This window comes from Cicer arietinum, chromosome 5, assembly GCF_000331145.2.
Source record: "Cicer arietinum cultivar CDC Frontier isolate Library 1 chromosome 5, Cicar.CDCFrontier_v2.0, whole genome shotgun sequence".
NCBI classification, from domain to species: Eukaryota; Viridiplantae; Streptophyta; class Magnoliopsida; order Fabales; family Fabaceae; genus Cicer; species Cicer arietinum.
The window spans coordinates 23,352,685-23,375,650 of record NC_021164.2 but is presented as its reverse complement, the minus strand read 5'-3'; the positions used below and the strand labels follow the sequence as shown (position 1 = coordinate 23,375,650).

The following is a 22,966-nucleotide window of genomic DNA, read 5'->3' as shown; positions in this document are numbered from 1 at the left end:
CCCCTCAAATAATGAAAAACGAAATATATATGTACCTAATACATGTTTGCCCCTGTCAAACGAAAGGATCAACTGCATTATCAAAGAAGAAAGGACCGACTGGGCTTGGAATCACAAGAGTCCTATGTGATCACTTTGAGTATTAAGTATTGTTTAATAACCCCAACTCAGCATGTTAATGAATCACCCACGGTTCTATTTTTCATTCAATTTTCAATGAATAGCCCAATTACAGTACTTCAACAACAATTATTCACATCGGCTAGCATCCTTCCTCGGCGTCCCTTCTCTTACAGATCATTATTTTGTGTTTTGTTGGTTATGCAACAACTAATTAAAACTTATTTTCTTAGGCTATTTAAAATAAATTTATAAAGCTTACGTTTTTATGGAGTATGTTTGAGGAAATAAAATCTCCAGTTGAAATACAGTAACTTTAATTTTTTTATATAATAATTATTAATTAACAATAGATGTTAATCATCCTTGATTTTACTTATCATGTGTTAAATTTTTGTCCCCCTGAACATTTTTTTTCTTTTGGTTCCGTCCTTGACATAGGCAGTTCAATCACGGTCCTTTTTTATTCTTGGAATGCTCTCATAGCTTCCTCTCCTGAATGAAAACTAGTCTTCTTTAATACTACCTCTGTCCCTATATGTAAGACCCCTTTGATTATGCACAAGAATTAAGAAAAGTAATTTTCACATTTCATTTGTCAATAATGTACATTTTCTCTCTCTTAAACTATCCTTCAATTATTAAGAGAGGAAATTAGTTGGTCTTTTAATTCTTTACATTTAATTAGGGGTGTTTTTGTGAAAACAATTGTTTGCTTCTTGTAATTTGAAGAGGGTCTTATATAAAGGGGCAATTTTTTTACAAGAGGGTCTTATAAATTGGGATGGAGGTAGTAACTGAGTGAGAGGCCTAATTCCTTAATCTTTGACAAACTTTTGGTAATCACCTGTCAATCACAAGAACCCTCTCAGCCCCTTGATGCCTTTTGGAATTGGCCACTCCTTGATACATTTGACCTTCATTGCATCACTTGAAGTTGAAATACCTTCACCTGAACACTGTTCTGTTAGTTACGGGTGCATTAAGTGACTTGGAAAAGTTGATCCGGTATAATAGAAACTAGATTCAATTATGGTAAATCCAAGTAAGTATACTCTAATTCCCATTATTCTCACTCCAAAGATCTGTGATGAATGCTTGTTACTAACTTTGGCAGGTATTATACTCAGCAATATGTTTTTGGTAACAATGAGTTTTTTCCTTACCAGAAAAAACTGAGAGAAGAAATTCTGGAGTTGGATATTTCTGCTGATCAAGTGAGAGAGAATAAGTCAGAAGCAGAAAAGAAAATAATGGACAAAAACTTCTCCTTGAAGAAGTGTAAGGACAGGTATAAGTTGGACAAAAGATGATGTTTTCTTCAGATTGGTTACTTATGCAAATTATTGTTTTAATTCTCTATTGTAAATTTTGCAGGTTGACAGAAATGAATAATAAAAGTAACAAGTGTTTGAATGCATTGCAAAGATCCGGGGTTGATAAAATTTTTGACGCTTATAACTGGGTCCAAGCTCATCGCCATGAATTCAACAAGGAGGTTTATGGCCCAGTTTTAGTTGAGGTATATATGTTAAAATCAAGTTTTTATAGCCTTTTGGTTATCTTGGTCTGTTAAATTGTTGAGTGAATTTGCAGGTCAATGTCTCAGACCAGTCTCATGCTGGATATCTAGAGGGTCAAGTTGGTTGGTACATTTGGAAGGTAGTCCTAGATTTCTTATTATGGTCTTCTTCTGTTGTTGTAAAAGCAATTTCGTCTGAACTTTTCTCCACCCTAATACCATTAAAATTATGGCTACATTTTTGTAGATTTTAGATATTTTGGAGTTTTTGGTTTATAGCCCCATACATTATTAAACTTGCTTTTCTATTATTGTTTGGTGGAGTGGGGGGAATTTACTGGTGGGGAGTGGAGGTGAGAGATTTCGTCCGAGTTTTTGCTTGGTAGAGAGGAGTAGTAGGGGAGAGATTTTGGGTGGAAGGGCTACTTTACTGTTTATGCCCATATAATTTTTTTATTACATTTTATGCAAGAATATTTTAATCAATGCATTTAAATCTTATACACCCATCTCTCCGCTCCTAATCCCCCTTATAAGGGGAGCCAAAATTTAGTCATGTCATGAGGGGTGTTAGAATATTATTAAAAAATTTATAATATCTTTTATATTATATTAGAGTATCTTAAATTATTTATTAGGATCAATTTGTAATCATTGAGATATCTTAGAATATCTCTCATTATTATTATGATTTATTCCTTATTTAGGATTAGGTCTATGTTTCTCTATAAATAAAAATTAGTATTGAGTCTTTTGTAATCAAGTTAGCATAAAGCTATTATCAATAATATTCAAACCCTTATTATTTTCTCTTCTCTTTTTCTCTAAAATCCCACAACTTCAACATGGTATCTAGAGCCTATTTCGATCCTCCTTGAAGATCCCGCCTCTATTCCTCTACCGAGTTCCCAACAGTTAGGGAATATAATCATTGTTTCTCTTTTCCAAGACACGTTTCATTCGTTTTCCGTTCAGTTCGCTACTGTCGCCGCTGCCACTATTTCCGGCGAACAACGTTGCATCTCCAGATTAGGTCATGCCCAAAAGCGCGTCACCAAAAGTTGTCACACGCGCTCTCACGCGCTGCTAATCTCTCATGCAAGTAGATCTGCCGCCGTCGCCGTCTGCTGCCTGTTGTGCTGCTGCCCTGTCTGCTACTGCTGCCTGCCATCGCTGCTGGAAAAGTTTTCCGACACAACCACTTTCATTGTGTGCGGAATCTCCCAATCTACACAACTCAGATTTCTTTTAGGTCAAAGGTTGCTCCATGCACACTCATCTGCCTCCAAGAGCCGCCGTGTTCATCTCACGCGCCGCCACCAACAGCCTCGAGCTCAAGCGCGTATGTCTGCTTTCCGGCATAATGTTTCAGTCGTCTAGATTGAGTTTTCCTTTCTGGTTCCAGATCTGTTTTATGTTTTTTCTTTCAAGCCACATGCATACAGTTTGACAATTTGTCCCAGATACACTGGCCCTATCTTTGTCCCAGATGTATTGGTCTTGCCTTTCTCTCCCTGAAGCATGTCTCTCTCTCCTTGAAGCAAATTCAAGTTTAAATATTTTGAGTCTATGATATTATTGGTTTGAAGCTTCCAAATGCAGTTTTTTAGAAGAACGGACCTTGCTTTGTTCAATTGCTTGCCATGAATTTCTCTCATGCTGATGATCATTCTGGCTATCTGGTTAGGCTGTATTTATAGCAATTATCTCCGACTTCACCTGCATCCCTGAGTTGCCTTTCCATCTTTTTTATTATTTTGAGTAGCAACACTTTGTTTTCTTGTAACAAGCTAAAATTTAGTAAGCTTTAGCTTGATGGGGAGTGTTAGAATATTATTAAAAAATTTATAATATCTTTTTTATTATATTAGAGTATCTTAAATTATTTATTATGATCAATTTATAATCATAGAGATATCTTAGAATATCTCTCAATATTATTATGATTTATTCCTTATTTAGGATTAAGTCTATGTTTCTCTATAAATAAAGATTAGTATTGAGTCTTTTGTAATCAAGTTAGCATAAAGCTATTATCAATAATATTCAAACCCTTATTATTTTCTCTCCTCTTTTTCTCTAAAATCCTACAACTTCAACAAGGGGATTCACTCTCATACTACAAACAAAATTTATCATAGAGCCAAAATTCATCCGAGTTTTTTCTTGGTAGAGAGGAGTGGTGGGGGAGATATTTTGTTTGGGTGGAAGGGCTACTTTACTGTTTATGCCCATATAATGTTTTTCATTACATTTTATGCAAGAATATTTTAGTCAATGCATTTAAATTTTATACGCCCATCTCTCCGCTCCTAATCCCCCTTATAAAGGGAGCCAAAATTTAGTCATGTCATGAAGGGATTCACTCTCATACTACAAACAAAATTTATCATAACCCCTCCAGTCCCCGTTGATTTCCCCAGACCCATCACTATGGTAATGCTTTCTTTTTTGTCTTCCTTTGATTGTATCCTTTTTTCGTATGCAAACATTCTGGTATCTCCAGTCATCTTGAGAAATTTTGGTTGGAGTAATGCCGTTTTTTTCAATCCCACCTGCTTTTGGTGGGGGGTTGAATATAGTAATTGTTGAAGTTGTGAGATTTTAGAGAGGAGTAGAAAAAATAATAAAGGTTTGAATATTATTGATAATAGCTTTATGCTAACTTGATTACAAATAGACTCAATACTAATCTCTATTTATAGAGAAACATAGACTCAATCCTAAATCAGAAACAAATCATAATAATAATGAGATATCTCTATGATTATAAATTGATCCTAAGAAATAACTCAAGATACTCTAATATAATATAAAAGATATTATAAGATATTTTTTAATATTCTAACACTCCTCCTCTAGCTAAAGCTTTCTAAGATTTAGCTTGTTACATGAAAACGTTCTTTTGCTCCACAAAATAATAAAAATGATGGAAAGTCAACTTAGGAATGCAAGTGAAGTCGGAGAGAATTGCTATAAATACAACCTAAACAAATAGTTGGAATAATCATCAGCATGAGAGAAATTCATGGCAAGAAATTGAACAAAGCAAGGTCCATTCTTCTAAAAAACTGCATTTGGATGCTTTAAACCAATAATATCAGAGACTCAAATTAAACTTGAATTTTCTTCAAGGAGAGAAATGCACGCTTCAGTGAGAGAAAGGCAAGGTCAGTACATCTGAGACAAAGATGGGATCAGTGTATCTGGGACAAATTGCCAAGCTGTATGCATGTGACTCGAAAGAAGAAACTTAAAACAGATATAAAAGCAGAAAGAAAAACCCAGTTTAGACGACTGAAACACACGCCTGAGCTCGAAGCTGTTGGCGGTGGCACGTGGAATGAACACGGCGGATCTTGGAGGTACATGAGTGCGCGTGGAGCAGCATTTGGCCTAAAAAATTTGGGTTGTGTAGATTGTGATATTCCGCACACAATGGGAAGTGGTTGTGTCAGAAAACTTGCCGAAAAACTTTTCTAGCAGCGAAGACAGACAACATCAAATGGCGGATCTTGGAGTTAGCAGGTGTAATCGTAGTCCAAAACTAGAATACGAGGGGAGATTCAGAACCAGGAAGCCGAGGTGAGTTCAATGAAAGAGGTCACATCATAAATGGCTGCCGGATGCACTGTCACGCGCAACGGACGTGTTTTAAGGTATGGGCTGATCTGGAAGAGGTGAAGCAGATGGAATGATCTTATGCTAGAAAAGACGTTGGTAACAATGTCGGTGACGGCGACAATAGCGAACTGAACGAAAAACAAGTGAAATCAGTGTCGGAATGTGTCACGACATTGGTTTGAAAATAGAATGATCACATTGGAAAAGAGAAACTATGATTATATTCCCAAACTGTTGGGAACTCGACAGCGGAATAGAGGCAAGATCGTTCAAGGAGGATTGAAATAGGCTCTAGATGCCATGTTGAAGTTGTGGGATTTTAGAGAGACATAAGAGAAAAAATAATAAGGGTCTGAATATTATTGATAATAACTTTATGCTAACTTGATTACAAAAGACTCAATACTAATCTCTATTTATAGAGAAACATAGACTCAATCCTAAATCAGAAACAAATCATAATAATAATGAGAGATATTGTTAGATATCTCTATGATTATAAATTGATTCAAGGAAATAACTCAAGATACTCTAATATAATATAAAAGATATTATAAGATATTTTTTAATATTCTAACAGTAATTATACAAGTCTTACTGAAGAGGAGTCAATTCTCGTGCTTCACCATTCCTTGCATGGATGTCAATATCGCTTTATTGATACTGATCTATTTATTTTGTTCAAATGCAGTCTTTCATAACACAGGATTCTCGTGATAGGGACCTTTTGGCAAACAACCTACGACACTATGATGTACCAGTTTTAAATTATACTGGTCGTGATAGCCAACAAAAAGAGCCTTTTGAAATTTCTGCTGATGTAAGTTTGGTGCAACAATTTTGTTTTATTTCCAATTAAGTATGAGTTCATCATTGTTGTATCATTCTTACCAGATGCGTGCTGTTGGCATCTACTCCCGTTTGGACCAAATTTTTGATGCTCCTTTTGCTGTCAAGGAGGTGTTGATTAGCCAATCTAATCTTGATCATTCAGTATGCCTCTTGTGTTTTGTCTGTAGATTCATTATTTAAATTTGTAGGTTGTTTGTAAAATGGTTCAAGCTAGTATGGTTATTTTTGAGGATTAATGTTATTTGGTCATACATTAATATCCATTTCTTTCTACATGTTTGAAATTCAGTTTATTGGATCGAAAGAAACTGATCAGAAATCTGACGAGGTCCCAAAATTGGGAATTACTAGTTTATGGACACCAGAAAATCACTACAACTGGTCTAAGTCTAGATATGGAAATCACCTCTCAGCAGTTGTTGAACAAGTGAAACGCCCGCAACTTCTTCTGAATAGTACGCCACCCTAAAACATGTTGAACCAACATTTGGATCACATGATTTAGTTTTATATGCTGGGTCCTTATTGTCTTTCTTTTTACCTTTTGTTGTACTATTTAGATTTAAATGTGAGGGACATTGAGAATCTGAGCTCCCAGCAAAGGGAGCTTCAAGAAGCCATTGCTTCCTTGGAAGAAAGTGTCAAAAGGTTTCAAGACGAGGAAAAAAGCTTCAGGAAGCAGGCTGCTAATCTTCGTAAACAGAAGGTAGGCTACAGAACATTTTATATTTTAATTTCAATATACTGTTATATATCTGTCCAGAGATTTTTTCGGAAGGGTACATGTGTTGTTGATGGAAGCTTTTAGTTTAACCTAATCTGGGTTCCAAGAAACTTGTTCCTACTAAAGTTTGGAATTTTGTTATTCTTTTTGATTTCTTTTAGGAGGACATTAGTAATGCGGCACAGAATGAGCAAAAAAAACGACAAGCAATTATTAGGCGTATTGGTAAGTATAAATGATATACTATGTTGAAAGATATGTAAGAGTTAGATTTACATTTTGCTTTCATACAATAAAGCAAATACCTTATTTTGACGTCTAGAACAAAAGAAAGGGATATTGAAATTGATGGAGGAGCAGGATGATTTAGATACTGAGTTAGCGAAGCTTGTTGATCAGGCAACAAAATGTAACATTCAACGATTTCATAACGCAATAAAAATTAAGGTGATTTATCTCCGATCTTTTTACTGCTTCTTAATATCATATTACTTGAAACTCCAAGGGGTTGCATAGTTGAGCATGACATAGCTTTATCTGATATGTTCTGGGTTTGAGCCCCTTTGAGGTGAGCTAAATATAATTCCCTTTATTAGTGCTCTGTGATCCCAAATGTTTTCCTTGCCTTGGACTTGGGTGCCATCCGAGGAGCTAAATTATCGTGAATAAAAAATCATGTTAATTGTAGGTCATAATTCTATATTATTGGCAATTGGTTGGTATGATTATGGTTCAGATGCATTAATTAAAATGTTAATTTATTTACTTGGGTTTTTCCCTTCATTTCTTCATTTTTTGGTTTTGTTCTTATCGGAATTATGGTTTTTTACTGTTGATTTTTGGCAATTGATAGGATCTTCTTGTTGAAGCTGCGGGTTACAGACGGAGTTTTGTTGAACAACGCATGGCTTGCATTGAATTGGATGCAAAGGTAATCAAATAATAGTTATGCATCTGTTGCTGGTAGATAATACATGTATAGAAAATATTTCTGATATATTTTGATTTTATAAATAGGATACAAACACTATTTCGTTTAAATAGACTATTCTAAACCTAGTGGGTTGAAAACAATAATTACAAATAACATTATTTACAACACTGCCCCTCAAACCGGTGAATAGGTATCTATCCTTTCCAACTTGCATATAAGTTGGTTGAATTGTTCTATTGGTAGACCCTTTGTCAACACATCTTCTAGTTGATGCCTAGAAGAAATGTAAATTATAGTTATCAAAGAAGTGTCTGTCTATTCTATATGTTGTTTTGTTCTGTCATGTTGAAAAGGATTATGAGCAATACTAATAGTTGATTTATCGTCACAAAATAACTTCATTGGTTCTCCTTGTGTCATAGCTCGTAATTCATCCTCAATGCTTAACCGAGCCACTACACCTTGCTTCTTACTCCTCCAAGCAACAAAGTTTCCACATTGGAAGGTACAATAACCTGAAATAGCACGAAGTATATCCTCTATCACTCATTGGACATGTATAATCAACATTGTAGTTAAATTTCCACCTCTTTTAATTAAGAGTCTTCTCTCTAGAATTGCTTTGAGATACTGTTGAACACAGTCTACAACTTGCAAATGTCTCACCCTCGGATCATGCATAAATTAGCTCACTACACTAACTGCATAAGCTAAATCCGGCCTAGTGTGTGCCAAGTAAATAAATTTCTCACTAGTCTTTGATATTGGACCTTATCAACTTTGCCTGTTTCCAGCAAAAGGTGTCAAACACATATATCCTTTGAGAACATAAGTATGTCCTGCTTTGAGTAAGCTGCCTCAACTCTCGGGAAATACTATTTCAAACTCTGCTAATAATTTTTCCTTAAGCAGTTGCCTCTCAGTCAAATCATCTCCTATGATAATTATATCATCAATATAAACAAGAAGTACGTTCAGTTTTTCTCTTGGTAAATGTTTGAAAAAAAAAGGGTGATTGCCTTACCAGTGCATTTTGTCCATATGTTCTCCACCTATGTTATGTGCGCTCAATGGACTATTTGCTCCACCTGTAAGAACAAAACATGAGGGAATCTCCACATACACCTACTCTTGTAAGTCTACATGCAAGAACATATTTTTTACATCGAACGAGTGTAACAAGTGGAAAAACACCTACATGCAAAAACACCTACTCCTCTAAGACATATACCAATGAGAATCTTAAAATACTGGTGACTGAGACACTCCCTTGCTCGGTATTGAAGATTTTCTTCTTCAAGTCATAACAAGTGGAAATATTTTGTTTCATGGAGTAACTACTATGACTGAGGTTTTACCAAATCTCTCAGGCAGAAGGAAGGAATATACAATTTCTTAAAATTTCGGGAGTTATGGAGTTCCACATTCCGGTCATAATCATAAAGCTGTCATTTTCCCACATAGCAAAGTTATGATCAGTTTTTATGAGAAGATTGTCGTCAATATGGTTGAGTTTATCATGACCTTTCTGCGTGAAGCGCATCAACTGAGCCCATTGAATTTCTTTTTTCCATTGAGATGATACCTTGTTGAATGCTGAGATCTTTAGGATTATATGGAGTTGGTGTAGCCAGTGGAGCAGAGCAAGTGGAGTATTATGGACCACGGAGGAGGAACCACCAATATGTTCTGCCATCGAGGAGGGACAAGCACGTGGCAGTTGCAATGAACTTCAATAACAACCTCTTAGAAGTCTTTCTTTCTCTACCTATTTGAATTAGGTTGTTTTCAAATTAATCAACTTTTTCCTTTATAGTCTCTGTTGGCCTTGTCCTTTCATAACTGAACCAACTCAGACACATTTCTTTCATCTTCTCTTCTGGAGGTGCTACACCAACTTTCTATAGAATACATTTGTGCATGATCTTTGAATACAGGCCATGCCATCTCATCTACCTGAACATTCTCAAATCCAAAATACGTTTTTTCACTGTTACTACTGATCTTTGGTTATTCTTTTGTGATAAGATCCGTAGAGGCCAAATGAGAAACATACAACACCCCCCCCCATTTATGATGGTTAAGCATGCTCATATTTTTTACGTGTAAAGTAAAATAATCTACGGTTACCTAAAGCCTTACATACTTCATTTCTTCTTCTCTCTAACTCTTTTCATGGGTTTTCACCCTGAAACCCCTCTGATAATTGCTTTCTGAGATAACTGAAAACAGTCATCCGATTCCCGTTTTTCAGTTTATCCTCCTCTAAACCTGTTAGAAATGATTCTCATAACCAACCTCTTTTTTTTACCTCTTCTTCGTATTTCCTAAAAATATAGCGTGAATTTCAGTTGTGAATGCCATTCTTTTTTCTTACATAGTCTAAAGATTTCAAGTAGCTGGTTTTATCTGCTGCATCAAGCCGAAGTTATTAGAGTGTTGTTAAGTGATGTATGTAGGAAATCATGTAATCATCCTGACTTTGGCTACTATTTTGTAGACTCATGTGTCTGTGCTTCATTTATTTGCTTACTATTTATTCTCACTCTATATCTCTGATGTATAGATTTTGAATTTTCTTTAGATTGGAGAAATGGAGGCCAATCTGAAGCAGCATGAAAATTGTGCTCTGCAAGCATCATTGCACTTTAATAACTGTGAGAAACTATTTAGATTTTAATTTGTAGATTTTGCAAGATGCAAGTATGTTCCTAACTGTTTTTTTTGCAGCAAAGAAAGAGGCTGAAGAATGTAGACAGAAGCTTACAGATTTATTGAACTATGCTAAGTCAGTTGCCCGACTTACACCTAACCTAGAGAAGGAATTTCTTGAGGTTTGTATTAGATATTCGATTGTTGTATACATTCCTTTTCTTGTTTTAAGTATTTATGTTGCAATCACTAACCTCGTCTAGAAGGCAATGCGCTTCCCAGACTTGACAATATATTTTGCTGTTTGCAATTTGCATTCTTGAGAATTTTGAAGTGATACATGAACGACTATATGAACACCAAAGCATCATTTTCCACGTTTGTTTATCTTCTGTTACTGAAAAAGCCAAGAGGTCTGTGACAAAAATAATGACAGGATGATACATGGATATCACTTGCACACATTATTGCCATTAAGTATTGTATTGCAAAACAATTTCACTTATAAAACTTGTTTCTGTACAGCAAAACTGTTCTCAAATTAAATTGATTTGAAAAGGAGTTGTCCCTTAATGGCCGAGGGTTATTGATAACCAAAGGCTGTCTGATTCAACTGAATTCTATTATGTGGCTTTAAAATACATTACTTATTCTATGTACCCAATCTTCATCTTATTACGGGTTGGCAGAAATATTTCAAAATTACATTGCTTTATATATGTACCCACTAGTAGGGGCGGACAATCGGTTGGTTTCGGTCCCAAACACCCAACCCAGCCCAAACCCCGGGTGACATACAGAGGTCCGCCTTTGACTGTTTGAGACAACGATTTTTGCGGGTGGCGGTTATGGCGGGTGAACGGTCGGATTGAGGCTGTCAATAAACAAGAGTGGGAGAAGAAAAGAGTAGCAGATCTCAAAGTTATCCCCACAAAGAGGCATGCATGGTGACAAATCTTGAATATAACAGAAGCACAATCATTTGTGTGGCCCTGTCAATCTTGCAGAGCTCCGTAATGGCACCAATCTCATTACAAAGGTTTGAGGAAATGAACATAGTGGTGGCGCAATGGCTAGAGCAAGAAGGTGACTTTAGGAATGAGGAAGAAAGCAAGAAGGTGACTTTTGGTATATTTCCTTCTCAACTGCAGTGTCTTCTTCTGCATTTCCCACCTTTAAATTTGGATTGATTGGTGTACTCGCTGGTTTGCATGCTGTCTTGCCCGTTTCTTGCAGAAGATATGTGATGTACTTTTGTTGGGATATGAAAATCCCTTTATTAATGTGAGCCACTTCAATTTTCAAGAAATACTTCAATTTTTCCAAGGTTTTAATCTCAAATTCCTTGGCTAGGTTTTGGCCTACCTGTTGTTGCTCCTTTTCATCATCATCGATCACTATAATGTCGTTCACATATACTAATAACACTGTTACTCCCCCTGACTCAGAGTGTTAGATAAAGAGGGTATGACCTCCTTGGCTTTGTTTGAAGCCTAGAGCTACCACAACTCTAGTAAACCATCTAAACCACGCTCGTGACGATTGTTTCAGCCCATATTGAGCCTTTTTAGCTCACAAACATTGCTGACAGCAGTATGCTCATTGTATGTAGGGGGTAAGTCCATATAAATCTCTTCTTCTATATCTCCATGGAGGAAGACATTTTTTACATCAAATTGGTGCAAGTTCCAATTGTAATTAGATGCTAGAGATTATATCACCTTAACAATATTCATTTTTGCAATTAGAGCAAATGTTTCTAAGTAATCCACTCCATATGTTTGAGTAAATCCTTTAGCTACCAACCTTGCCTTTTACCTCTCAATAGACCCATCTACCTTGTACTTTACAGTGTATACCATGTACCATTCTTATCTAGTGCTTCCATTTCCATGTCCATGACTTGTTTCCATTTTCTGTCAGACAATGCTTCAGATAGAGAGGTAGGTATAGCGGCAGTGTTCAGGCTTCTGAGAAAAGCTTTATGGGAAGGTGAAAATTGTTCAAAGCATAGGTAGTTGGATAAAGGGTAGAATGGTTTATTGGTACATGTCCTAGTATTCTTTCTAAGGGCAATTGGTATATGATGGTCATCATAAGTTGGTGGTGTGTTGTATTCTAATTCTTGTGCATAGGAAGATTCATAGATTGGATCACTAGAGTTTGAAGCGTCAAGGGAAGTTACCTCATGTAAGGTCGAATTGGAGTCATGGATGTAAATAGATTTAGGAATTGACCTTTGTTTTTCTCGTATTTACTAAGATTCTTCCCATATCTTTCATTAGTGTCATCATTTCCATCTTCCTCAGAATCAATTTCAATCATGCCCTCCTTTTGACATAAAGAGTTAAGTTTGTGATTAAAGTAATCTTTGACATTATCAGACCTAATTGATATGATCCTAATAGTCATGGTTTACTTTAAGAATCGTTCTAGGTCGGAAACTTACAAATTTGAGTGGAAATCGCGTATAGCTGGAGAATGCGATAAACGGCGCTGCGAAACTCCGATTTGGCCGATTCCAAAACGAGGTGAAAGATGACGTTCCGAAACGCAAGTTAGGCTTTTGAATCACTGAAAACCAGTATATAGAACTCGAGATATGAACGCAAGTTATTGATCACGAAAATTGGAAGAATTGGAGTATTAGGGTTTGATATAAAGGAAACTCAATATTATTATTCAGCAAAGAAACCAAGAACAAAATGGTGCCACAATCTAAGGATTGATAAACCACGAAGAATGCCACAAGGGTTAACAACCTTGATAAGTTCAAGATGAATTCTTTCAAGAACTCTAGAGAGCAAACCTCACAAAAACAATATTCAAAATCTGCCCTTCCATGAGGTTACAAATGCTTATTTATACTAAGTCTATCTGTAAACCTAAATGGGTCATAAGTGACACCATTCTCTAGGCCCATATTAGTCTTACATCTTATTTTTTTCTTTCTAAAATAAACTTAATGTATGTAAGTAAAGTATCTTCACTTACACAAAACAAAAACTAAATCAATAATAAAATTATTACAATTCCAAATCAAAGCAAACTAAGAATTAAAACAAACCAAATTAAAATATATAAAGTTTATCCTAATTTATTAAAATATGAATCATCTTCATGCTTTTGAGATCCTTATCACTAATCCTCTTAATACTCGCTCCAAATTGATTTTTTTTATCATGGAGAAGAACTGTACAGACACAAACGCAGAAATGACATCAGATTTTTGTTTTAGCAAGAAAATCCAAGTAACTTGAGTACAATCATCAATAAAGGTTACAAACCAACGGACTCCTGATATATTTGGAACATTAGAGGGACCTCATACATCAGTATGAACTAAACGGAATGGAGAAGTACTTATTTGGTTACTAACTGGAAAAGGTACACGTTTGTGCTTAGCAAACTCACAAACCTCACAATGAAGACTTTCTACCTCTATTTTTTTGAAGAGGGAAGGAAACAACTGTTTTATGACTCAAAATGAAGGATGACCCAGGCGGTAGTGGTACAAAATGACCTTGTCCCTATTAGTCTTTATTGATTTAGAAAAAAAAGAGTTGGTATTGCTGAGTAGGTTTGGAGGAAGATTTTGATTATTCAAGTAATAAAGACCATTCCATTCTCTAGCATTACCAATTGTCCTCCTTGAATTATTGTCCTACAAGACACAAGATTTGTTAAAAAAAAACAATATTACATGATAAATTTTGTGTTAGTTTTTGTATGGAAATTAAGCTATGGACAATTTGGGAATAAGGACATTTCTTAGCGTTATGGATGAGTTTATTTGGACATCTCCTTGATCTGTTGCAGTTAGAAGGGTACCATCTGCTGTGGATATTTTCTTGGTGTTTAGGCAAGGTGAAGAAGTGGAGAAAATGTGTAGGTAAGGGTGTCATGTGGTCAGTGGCTCTAGAATTCAGTATTGGTTTTAGGTTGTGTCTGAAGCATTAAGTCCAAAAGAAAATTGTAACTTACCAAGAGGAAGTGTATTTGTATATACCAGAGTACCTGTTGATTTCTCCAACTTACTTAGAAGTGATCTAATCTTCTCTACTTCATCTTCTCTACTAGATTCGTCTTTCTAGGGGGCAGTAGCATTTGTATCCTTTCTTGGTAGGAGAGTATCCCAAGAAGATACACTTGATGGCTTTCGGGTCCAACTTATTGAGGTTAGGCTTTTGGTCATTTACAAAGGCTGTACATCCAACAATCATTGGTGGAAGATTTGTGAGTAGTTTGGTCGAAGGATAAAGGGACAAGAGGGTTTGGTGTGGTGTATTTAGGTTGAGTATTTTGGAGGGCATTATGTTTATTAGGTAGGATGAAGAGAGGACTGCATCTCCCAAAAAATGGTTAGGTACGTTTATGGATAACATGAGGGCTCGAGTGACTTCCTATAGGTGTTTGTTTTTTCTTTCTGCTGTCCCATTATGTTGTGGAGAGTATGAGCATGATGTTTGGTGTATAATGTCATTTTTGGTAACGTAACTACCAAGGGTGTGGTGAAAGTACTCCCCTCCATTATCAGTTCTTAGTACTTGAATGTTGCTTTGAAATTGAGTTTGGACCATTTTATGGAAGTTCTCAAATATACTCCCAACTTCTGATTTTTCTTTCATGAGGAACACCCAAGTGACTCTTATATGGTCGTCAATAAAGGTGACAAACCACCTTGATCCAGTAACATTACTCACTCTTTGAATGAGTGTGAAAGGGTTAGAGGGTTTATAAGGTTGTATGAAATAATGGGATTTGGTGTGTTTGGCTAATTCACACACTTCACATTTGAAAGAACCAGAGTCTTTATTAAATAAGGATGAAAACATTTTTTTCAAATACATAAAATTTGGGTGTCCTAGGCGATAATGCCATAACATTACATCATTATCATTTTTTGATGAACGCATAAGGGCAACCTTGTAGGATCTCTTATTTTGGTCTTCAATTCTAAGGAAGTAAAGGTCTGTACTCTCCTCAACATTGCCAGTCATCTTCCCCGAATTCATATCCTGTAATTCACAAAAATGTGGTAAGAACTTAGCAACACATCCTAAATTTTTGGTTAATTTATAGATAGACAATAAACTGCAACCTAGTTTAGGAACATGTAAAACTAAATCAAGAGTAATATCTTTAGAGATAACCAATGAACCTTTACCAACCACCTTGAAGGTGGTACCATCTGCTATCCGGACAAAAAATCCATCTTGACATGGAATGTATTTACTAAATACATTGATGTCCCCAGTCATGTGATCCAAGACACCAGAATCAACAATGCAAGAATTTGTTTTCTGGTGACTTACATAAAGGGCAGCGTAAAGATGACCTTTTTGGGCAAGAGTAGCAGTGGAAGAAGAGGTATTAGTGTTTTGCAGTGCCTGCTGCATCAGTTTCTGCAACATTTCTATTTGTTCTTTGTTGAAAGAACTGGCCTCTGCAATGTTTTTGGACTTACTTTCATCAGCAACAGCATATCTGCGTGCGTCCTTGAATCGTGGTTTTAGATCTGTGGTGGACTTACTTTCATCAGCAACAGCATATCTGAAGCACCTAACATGTTTCCTTTGTATGTCCAAGTCGCTTGCAGTGATCGCATCATCCTCTACCTTTCTTTGGTGGATTTCTTACTGCAAGTGCAGAGCCTTCAATGGTTGAACTTGCACTTTGACTTGCCAACAAGATTTTCCTTCTGCTTTCTTCCCTTCTCACTTCTGCAAATGCTTCACGAATGCTAGGGAAAAATTTAGTTCCAAGAATTCTCCCACTCACTTCATCCAAATTTTTACTCAGTCCCAATAGGAACTGAAAGATTTTGTCCTTCTTGACCAGTTTCTTGTAGATTTTGTCATCATCTGTGCACTTCCACTCTATGTTTGCATAGATGTCAAGTTGCTGCCAATATTTTGTGTGTATGATATAACTTGGTGACCGAAGAATCTCTTTGTCGAAGATTGTGTAAGAGTCTTTTGATCTCAAATATGGCTGAGGTTTTGTCCACATTTGAGTAGGTCTCCTTGGTTGCCTTCCATATTTCTGCAGCAGTGTCATAATACATGAAATTTTCACCACACTCATTAGTCATGGAGTTGAGCAACCATGTCATGATAAAACTGTTTTCAAGTTTCCACTTTTCACGGCTTGGATTACTCTTTTTTGGCTGCTTACCTCGCTAGTGATGTAGTCTTCCTTTCCTTTTTCTAGGAGGAAGATGTGTGTGTGTACTCAGATAAATTCATATATAAGCATATATAAAATAACGTAAACAAGGTAAAAACAGTTAAATCACCACAACAACTTAATTAAACTTGAATAAGAATTCACAATCTGTAAGAAGGAGAAACACCAAAACAGAACAGAGGAAGAGAAGAGCAGCAAGCAACCAAACACCAAAAACCCTTCCCACCAAAACCCTGCAAACCCAAGGAAGGAAGAGCACATCTGCTTCGCTATGGAAGAGGAACAATGAAGAAGATGAGAATTGGTGTAGTGCTATCACATAGTAGAAACGACGAGGGAGAAGTTTTTGGTTGGAGAGAAATGCTAAAATTAGGATTAGAAGAGTTAGAACATCATTTAGGATGGAGACAAATGTTGGCTTTTGGGATATCACAATCTCACCCATCGTATATTTAAATGTTATGATGCTACACGATCTCACCAGATCATGTTCCCGAATATGGTCAGGATCGCCTAGGGATCCAAAAATCATAAAATCGTGCGATCTTACGAGTCAGATTCTGATTTTGACTATCATGGTTTATACGTACGTAATGCATGTAACTTCTAAGCAACAAGATTTGGGATTTTTCATGTAGATGCCTACTACAATTGAGGAGTTGGAAGCAGCTATTCAAGATACCATTTCTCAAGCCAATTCAATCCTTTTTGTCAATAGTAACATATTGCAACAATATCAGGATCGTCAAAGAAAGGTACTCTTCATTGTTAAAACTATCTGGGATATTTCCATGTGCCGTCTGTATTTACAGTGACCTTACAGATTGAAGATCTTGCAACAAAACTTGATGCAGACAAGGTGGAATCTAGAAGGTGTCTAGCCGAATTGGATAACATTAAGGTTTGATAAATGATTTTTTACGTAACTAGAATATTACAATGTAGAGAATGCATTTGTAATTGCTATTGCCGAGTTCTACTAAAGTAGTATGGATACTATTTCAAAATATTCTGAGTTGTTATCATGTTGCTAAAGTAGTACGGATACTATTTCAAAAACCACCTGACTTGAAGAGTTAAACTTTTGGGTTAGGTTAAAGAGTGTGACCTAATATTGAGGCCAATATTTCCTATGAATTTGGGATTTACACCTGAAATATTACATGTCCCAATTTCTATGTGATAACGTGATTTATAGTGCGTTGATCTGGATGACCTTTTTTGTTGTGTTAAATCTGTAAGTTGTTTTGCAGGGAAAATGGCTTCCAACTCTGAGAAACCTTGTGGCACAAATAAATGAAACTTTTAGTCGAAATTTTCAACAGATGGCTGTTGCCGGAGAAGTTTCACTAGGTTAGTCAGATGGTAATTGAAATTAATTTTATTTGGTCTTTTTATACTGCCGTTCTCACTTCTTTCTCTACTTCTCAGATGAGCACGATATGGACTTTGATAAATTTGGAATACAAATAAAAGTCAAATTCAGGTGATTGTTGTTCTGAACCAGTTATTTTGTTTATCAGAATGTGCTTTCGCAGGGTCATTGTATATTCTTATTGTTAGTAGATGTAACATCTCGTTACCAGTCAAGTTCAATGTTAAGAAGGAAACCCCTCTTCTATATCTTTCTCTGTTCTCTCTCTGTTTTTGTTGCTGTGAAACCCATCTCAAAAATGAATAAAAAATAACCAGCAATCTTCAACAAGAAAACCACAATTCAACTAGCTTCAACTAGCTTTTAAAATGAGAAATTCCACAAAAAACTAACAGCAAGCTCAGGAAACAGGAGCCAAGACTAAACAGAAAAAATCTCGTTGACTTAACTTTGACAAAAAAATTAGTTTCAGATTTTTTCTGTAAGACAACACCACATACACCTACTAGAAACCAAGGACAAAACTTTGAATATATAGGTTTTTGTACCGTACACAACTTATTATAAAGTATTTGCTTACTTTGATTTGCATACCGTACACTACCTGTTATAGTTGTGTGCGGTAGAAAGTAAGACAACATCACATACAACTACTAGAAACAAAGGACAAAGCTTTGAGTACATGAGTTTTTGTTCTTAACACAACTTATTATGTAGTATTTGCTTACATTGATTTGTATACCTTACACTATCTATTATAGTTGTGTGCGGTAGAAAGTGCCTCATAATTTATTGCATATATGTTTCAATTAAGTTGTCGTGTTTCTAGTTATTTAAGGGTACCAATAAGCAATATCCTAATAAAAGAAAAGGATATGGAAGAGATTTCCTTAAATATATATTCTCCCATATCTTAAACTCCAGCTTCCCTTTTCATTTTTGCTTCTTACAGTATATTTTGTATTCTATCAGAGAAAGTGGACAGCTTGAAGTTCTAAGCGCCCATCATCAATCTGGAGGGGTACTACATAAGATTATTTTCTCAGTACATTGATCCTCTGTCGCACCCCTGCCCCCTAATTAACCTATAAATTTGGTTTTCCAGGAGCGTTCGGTTTCAACTATTGTTTATCTTGTTTCACTCCAAGATCTTACAAACTGTCCATTTAGAGTTGTTGATGAGATCAACCAAGGTTCGTTACTCTTTTGAAGTAAATTCTTTCTGGATTGACCTCGCACAACACTCAATAGATCTTCGTCTATTATATTTTTATTAGGGATGGACCCAATAAATGAAAGGAAGATGTTTCAGCAACTAGTGAGAGCAGCTAGCAAGCCAAATACACCACAGTGAGTACTAACTACTATTACTTGTTCTTTTCAGTTCCTTTGTTTACTTTGATATTGAAACTTGATAAATGCATGTTACATACCTAATTCAGTTAGTCAGATTGTCGTTTTCTTTATTAACACTTTGGAACAGAAGGATAAACAAGGGTTATTTATCTCTCGCCTGGCTGGTGTCATATCAGTTGGAGGAGAAATGCTCATACTACGTTTGGGAGTTTGGAGGAGAGAGGAAAGGAGGATTTTTGGGGCCTAGGAGGAGAGGAAAAGAGGGAAATCTTCCACCTTATTTAGGGGAGTGTTTTTATAGAGAACGAAAAGTCCATAGGTTATGAATGTATGCTTGGCATACATAGTATACTAGGAAGTTAAGGTTTATCTTTTGCTTGTATGCCAGTCACTACGTGCTATGTTTCCCAACATTTGTTTGTTCTAACATATAAGCTACAATTAATATTATGCAGGTGTTTCTTACTTACCCCAAAGTTGCTACCAGATCTGCAATATAGCGAGGCATGCAGTATATTGAATGTAATGAATGGCCCTTGGATTGAGCAACCATCAAAGGGTAATTCCTCACACCAAAAACTACATATATCCTCTTTTTTACTGTTGATATAGCTTACATTACATATTCTCTTTGTGAATCAGTCTGGACCACTGGTGATCGATGGAGTATCATTACCGGACATATCGGAGAGACCATATGTTAAAGTAAAAAAACACTGGAGTTTCAGCGAAGGGGATCGATAGTGCCTGTTTAGCATTTTGTATAGTTTCGTGGAGATAGAAACCAAAGTGTGCATTCGAGAGAATGTGCTTTTGTTTCGATGATAGGATACCTAACAATGTAAATATATTTACAATTTGTTTATGCTGTTATGATATTTAACACCGTTACTCCTACTGACTTGTACAAGATGGATACAGTGCATTAAGGGCTATAAGCAAACATTAATTAGTTTGGAAGAGCAATGCTAAATATTATGAAAGTCTTTTAAAGAACGGCAAGAGGGAAGGAATAGCTGTATTATTTAAAAGAAATTAAAAACTATTATTTCCGTGGTTGACGAAAATCACGCATGGGTTATGTATGATATTTGTTTTGGTTCTATCCCTTCGTATCATTGATTATTGATTCATTATTCAACTTGGAAACATTAATCTACTGGTAATTTTTATTGGTACACGCTGTAGTATATTCATATTATAAATGTATAATAGATTTCTTTATAGATTAGATTGGGATTTCATGTAGTCAGGAATACCGCATTCATGTAGTCATATCAGTGGTCGTTTAGTCAAAATCATAGTGTAAATACAAGTTTGACATTTTAAATATTAAATAATACTGTTGAATATAAAGAGAGTATTGAGAAATATATTAAATAATCCGTGTTTCAACTACACAACAGAATTTCTTTATATAGACAAAGGATATTAAACAACTCTAATTTACAGTAATACTAATGGGTCAGAATACTTACAACCCATCTAATTTAATTATTTACATTATAATATAATATTTTAACACTTTTAAGCTGGAGCATATAAATCAAATGCACTTAGCTTGTTAAATATATAACTAATTCTAGGACCTCGTAATGACTTTGTAAAAACATCTGCTAACTGATCATTGGAATTGACAAAGCTAGTGATGATGTCACCCGATTTGATCTTTTCTTTAACAAAATGACAATCAATCTCAATATGCTTGGCCCTCTCATGAAAAACAGGATTCGAGGCAATGTGCAATGCAGTTTGATTATCACATATTAGTGTCATTGTGCTGGCCTCTTTAAATTGAAGTTCTTTCAGTAACTTTTTCAACCAGATGAGTTCACATGTTACTAGTGCCATGGCCCTGTATTATGCCTCAACGCTGGATCTTGCAACAACATTTTGTTTCTTACTCTTCCACGATATTAAATTCCCTCCGACAAGTACACAATACTCGGAAGTTGATCGTCTATCTATGAGTGAGCTTGCCCAATCGACATCTAAGTAGCCAATTATCTGAGTATGTCCTCTATCTTCATAAATGAGATCTTTTCCAGGTGCACTTTTGTTGTATTTAAGAATCCAGATTACAACATCCATATGTTATTGGCAAGGAGAATTTAAGAACTGACTTACCACACTGACAACAAAGAAAATGCCAGGATGAGTGACTGTGAGATAGTTTAATTTTCCAACCAATCTCCTATATCTTCCTGAATTTGATAGAGGTTCCCCCTAATTCGGTAGGAGTTTGACATTTGGATCCATAGGAGCATCAACTGACTTGACATTTAATAGGCCTATTTCTTCAAGAATATCCATAACATATTTTCTTTGTGAAACTACAAGGCCATCATTGGATTGGGTGACTTCAATACCCAAAAAATAACGGAGTTTACCAAGGTCTTTAGTTTGAAATTTATTTGAAAGTTGTTGTTTTAATTGGAGTATTCCTTGTTGATCACTACCAGTTATAACAATGTCATCCACATAAACAATAAGATAGATGCACCCTTGGGCTGAGTGATGATATAATACAGAGTGATCGACTTTACTACAGATCATACCAAACTCTTGTACCACCGAGCTGAATCTGCCAAACCAAGCTCTAGGAGACTGTTTAAGACCATAAAGAGACCTGTGTAGTCGAAAAACCATGGTGGAAGACTCCCCCTGAGCAACAAACCCTGGTGGTTGCTCCATATAAACTTCCTCTTCAAGATCACCGTGCAAAAAAGCATTTTTAATGTCAAGTTGATGGAGAGGCCAATGTCGAATTGCTGCAATGGAGAAAAATAGTCTGACAGATGCCATTTTGGCAACAAGTGAGAATGTGTCATTGTAATCCAACCCAAAAATCTGAGTATATCCCTTTGCTACCTAACGAGCCTTAAATCGATCAATCTTACCATCAGGACCAACCTTCACTGTGTAAAGCCAACACACCCGACTAACGACTTCCCATGAGGTAAAAGAACCAATTCCTAAGTACCACAACTTTGTAGAGCACACATCTAATCAAACATTGCTTGCCTCCACTCAGGGTGAGATAATGCTTCACCTGTAGTTTTAGGAATAGAAACAGAAGACAAGGAGGACAAGCAAGTGTAATGTAAAGGAGAAACCCAGTGATAACACAAATCAATATAATGAGAAAATGAATTACGGGTGATGCGAATTGAAGTAACAATGTCAATTATAAGGAAGGGAAGTTTGAATTATAATTGCCCTTTTTAAAAAATTTCTGCTTTGAAGTTAAGAATTTAATCCAAGATTGATCTTGGTGATAATGAAGATTGATCTTGGTTTGTTACAAAAACAACAATATCAATTTTATCAAAATAAAATCTGATTATCAAGCATAAAGTAAACAAAGATAGAGATAGAAAGATTACGCAAGCATATATCCTGGTTCACCCAAACACGGGTTACGTCGAGTCCTCACAAGAATGAGATTTTCCACTATGCTCTCAAAGGCAAGATTGTTCTTGGTTATCACACTTCTTTCACATATCAATCTTGATCTTTACACAGTTTCTACCCTTCTACCTAGAAAGGATTTCTTCAATTCTACCTTACTATTTTAGAAAGGCTTTAATAAGTTACCTTTCAAAACATGCAAGGATT

General features: G+C 35.8%; 1 protein-coding gene across 1 annotated transcript in view; it reads left to right on the top strand.

Moving 5' to 3' along the window:
- The window catches only part of LOC101505882 (structural maintenance of chromosomes protein 5), a 28,767-nt gene extending 8,241 nt beyond the window's left edge, over positions 1-20,526 (top strand). The window contains 21 exon segments of the mRNA XM_027334822.2: positions 1,290-1,411; positions 1,498-1,642; positions 1,717-1,782; positions 5,958-6,086; positions 6,161-6,259; positions 6,408-6,573; positions 6,679-6,824; positions 7,004-7,067; positions 7,165-7,289; positions 7,696-7,773; positions 10,361-10,495; positions 10,497-10,610; positions 17,256-17,372; positions 17,441-17,518; positions 17,871-17,970; positions 18,049-18,103; positions 18,965-19,013; positions 19,098-19,185; positions 19,270-19,342; positions 19,804-19,907; positions 19,991-20,526. Of these exon segments, the coding sequence (XP_027190623.1) occupies positions 1,290-1,411; positions 1,498-1,642; positions 1,717-1,782; positions 5,958-6,086; positions 6,161-6,259; positions 6,408-6,573; positions 6,679-6,824; positions 7,004-7,067; positions 7,165-7,289; positions 7,696-7,773; positions 10,361-10,495; positions 10,497-10,610; positions 17,256-17,372; positions 17,441-17,518; positions 17,871-17,970; positions 18,049-18,103; positions 18,965-19,013; positions 19,098-19,185; positions 19,270-19,342; positions 19,804-19,907; positions 19,991-20,052 (2,115 nt within the window). The 3' untranslated portion in view covers positions 20,053-20,526.
- The last annotated feature ends 2,440 nt before the right edge of the window (positions 20,527-22,966 follow it).